The sequence below is a fragment of the Wasmannia auropunctata genome, unplaced genomic scaffold (genome assembly GCF_000956235.1).
Source record: "Wasmannia auropunctata unplaced genomic scaffold, wasmannia.A_1.0 LD336078.1, whole genome shotgun sequence".
Lineage (NCBI taxonomy): Eukaryota > Metazoa > Arthropoda > Insecta > Hymenoptera > Formicidae > Wasmannia > Wasmannia auropunctata.
Window position 1 is genome coordinate 349,675 of NW_012026812.1, and position 2,273 is coordinate 351,947.

Here is a 2,273-nt window from a genome sequence, read left to right on the forward strand (position 1 = left end):
TTGTTTATACGATGTAAATGTCGTGGAGACAAACATAAAAATTCATTTACAATTCTGTCTAACAAGCTGAAATATGTCTCATCTAGCATCTCGGTATCTTCATTAGAATTAAGACCATTTTTTTGCGCTTTGATATAGATCATTTCGGAAACAAGACGTTTGTGATAATTAGGTTCTGAATCGAGAATTGTCGCATGTTCCCAATCCAACGTATGTCTCGATTCTAATATGTGGTTCGTAATTACCGAGTGCTTCAAATCATCCAAAAGAATATTTCTCCTATGTTCCAAAATTATCTTTTTCAACTTTCTCTTAGTCTGTCCCACATATGTGGCGTCGCAATCGTTACAATTAATTCTATACACTGCATTATTATTAGAATCAGTAGAGATCCTGTCTTTATGTCTCTTTATTAGTTTATTCAACTTATTGAGACATCTGAACCCAACTAAAAACTCTTATTTATAGCCGAGGCAACAATTTCTGACGCATTTTTTATGTAAGGGAAAGCTATGACCCTCCTATCATCCTCATTTGTTTTAACAGTGTAACTGTCGTTCAATTTAGTGGAAATTAGATTCTTTATGCAATTTCAAGTGTTTAGAATCAACTTGGATACTGCAGCAATCTAAATTTATAAGTTTGAAAACTTGAATGTATTTTACAAATTGAATATAAACAAGTGACACTAATACGGTTTCTCATTTTATTCCTGACATCAGTGACAATAGAAAATGTTCTCTCTGCTTTGGCATTAGAATGTGGAAGTGACAAAGCGGCATATACTAATTTTTCTAAATTTGGAAAATACGGCTCATCATTAAAATCTTTCTTCTTAAAAATAGTCTTCCACATTTCATCAATTTCTAAATTAATTAAAAATTTTTTATCCGTGTCATTAAATACTATAGGTAAAATTCTCCATTCATAAGCTAAGATCGTAATGTCCGATATGCCAAAATGTTTTGCTAAATTTCTTAAATCTGCAAAGATCAATCTACTTTCTTCGCGCAGAGCCACTTCAGAATCTAAAAATTTAAATTCGCGGCAGATTTTATCGTTATATGGTAATCGTTGCAACATTGCTTCTAACGCGGTTGTGTAAAAATTTAAGCATTTAGATTTTACTTCTGTAAGGAATTCGACACATTCAGTTTCAAGATACGATTTACATTTTAGGCCAAGAAAAATAGAATTTACGGATAAAAAATCGCGAATCCCCACAAGACAATTGTTATCGCTGCGCGCTTGTATCAAAATCAATTCGTGCCAAGCGTTAACAACCACACGTTTGTAATCCTCGCAATAGTCTAACAACATGTTGAGCGGCACGCAAAAGTTAAAGTATCCTTCAGATATGTATGATTTAAAGGCCCATCCTGTATTATGTAAAATTGTAGCATACATTAGCGATAAATAGTTCTTGACAGTAGTAGTTATTTCAACGTATCTATTGCGATCAATCTCCACGCCACTGAGTTCGTATCAAATTTTATTAAACATGAACGTCACGCAATTATTTGCAAGCGTTGTCACCGACTCATTGTTCTTTTTCTTTATCACTAATTTTCCTTCAACGTAGAGAAAACTTTCGCATGGTAATGTGTCTAAATCTTACTGTAGTATGGGAATTCGTATTTCATTGCTGTATCCAAACGTGGCGTTGGCGTACGGATTGTACGTGTGAGTCTCAATCTTGACGATGCTGTCATCAAAGATTGGTTCACTTCCAATGTTCAAGATATTGGCCATTTTCAGGTACTATGTACGATTAGATAATATTTATTGATTCCCCTCGGGGTTACAATTTCAAATTACAGACTTCTTACATGCTACTTAACCTATACTTAAGCTATGCTTATACTATAATCCACGCTACGCCCAATCCGCACGCTCGCACGCTCGCACGCTCGCACGCTCCACCGCTCGCACGCTCGCCCGTTTTCCCATTCGTACGCTCCCCCCACCACCCCCCTCTCCATCCCATCCCCCCTCTCATCCACCCATCCTCGCCTCCCCTCGGACTTCCGTTTCCAGTCACCTTTCTCACTCTTTCCTTTCATTCTTTTCACTCATACACCCATCCACTCCACCTCCACCCTCTCCTCTCCATCCTTCTCTCTCTTTCTCTACTTCCCTCATCCAATCCTCCCCCTCCCCCTCTTCCCCCAATATAGTCCCACACACTTCTTGCCACCCTCCAACTCCTCCCTCCTTCCAACTCCTACATTCCTCCCATACATGCTCCCACGTTTCTACACTTCTCTCACACA

The 2,273-nt window shown here is 38.0% G+C and overlaps 1 protein-coding gene across 1 annotated transcript in view; it reads right to left on the bottom strand.

The window, feature by feature from the left end:
• Window positions 1-1,614: 1,614 nt before the first annotated feature.
• Window positions 1,615-2,273, bottom strand: part of LOC105449074 — a 4,205-nt gene continuing 3,546 nt past the window's right edge. The window contains exon 6 of the mRNA XM_011688069.1: window positions 1,615-1,761. Within this exon, the coding sequence (XP_011686371.1) occupies window positions 1,615-1,761 (147 nt within the window). The remainder of the gene's footprint in view (window positions 1,762-2,273) is intronic.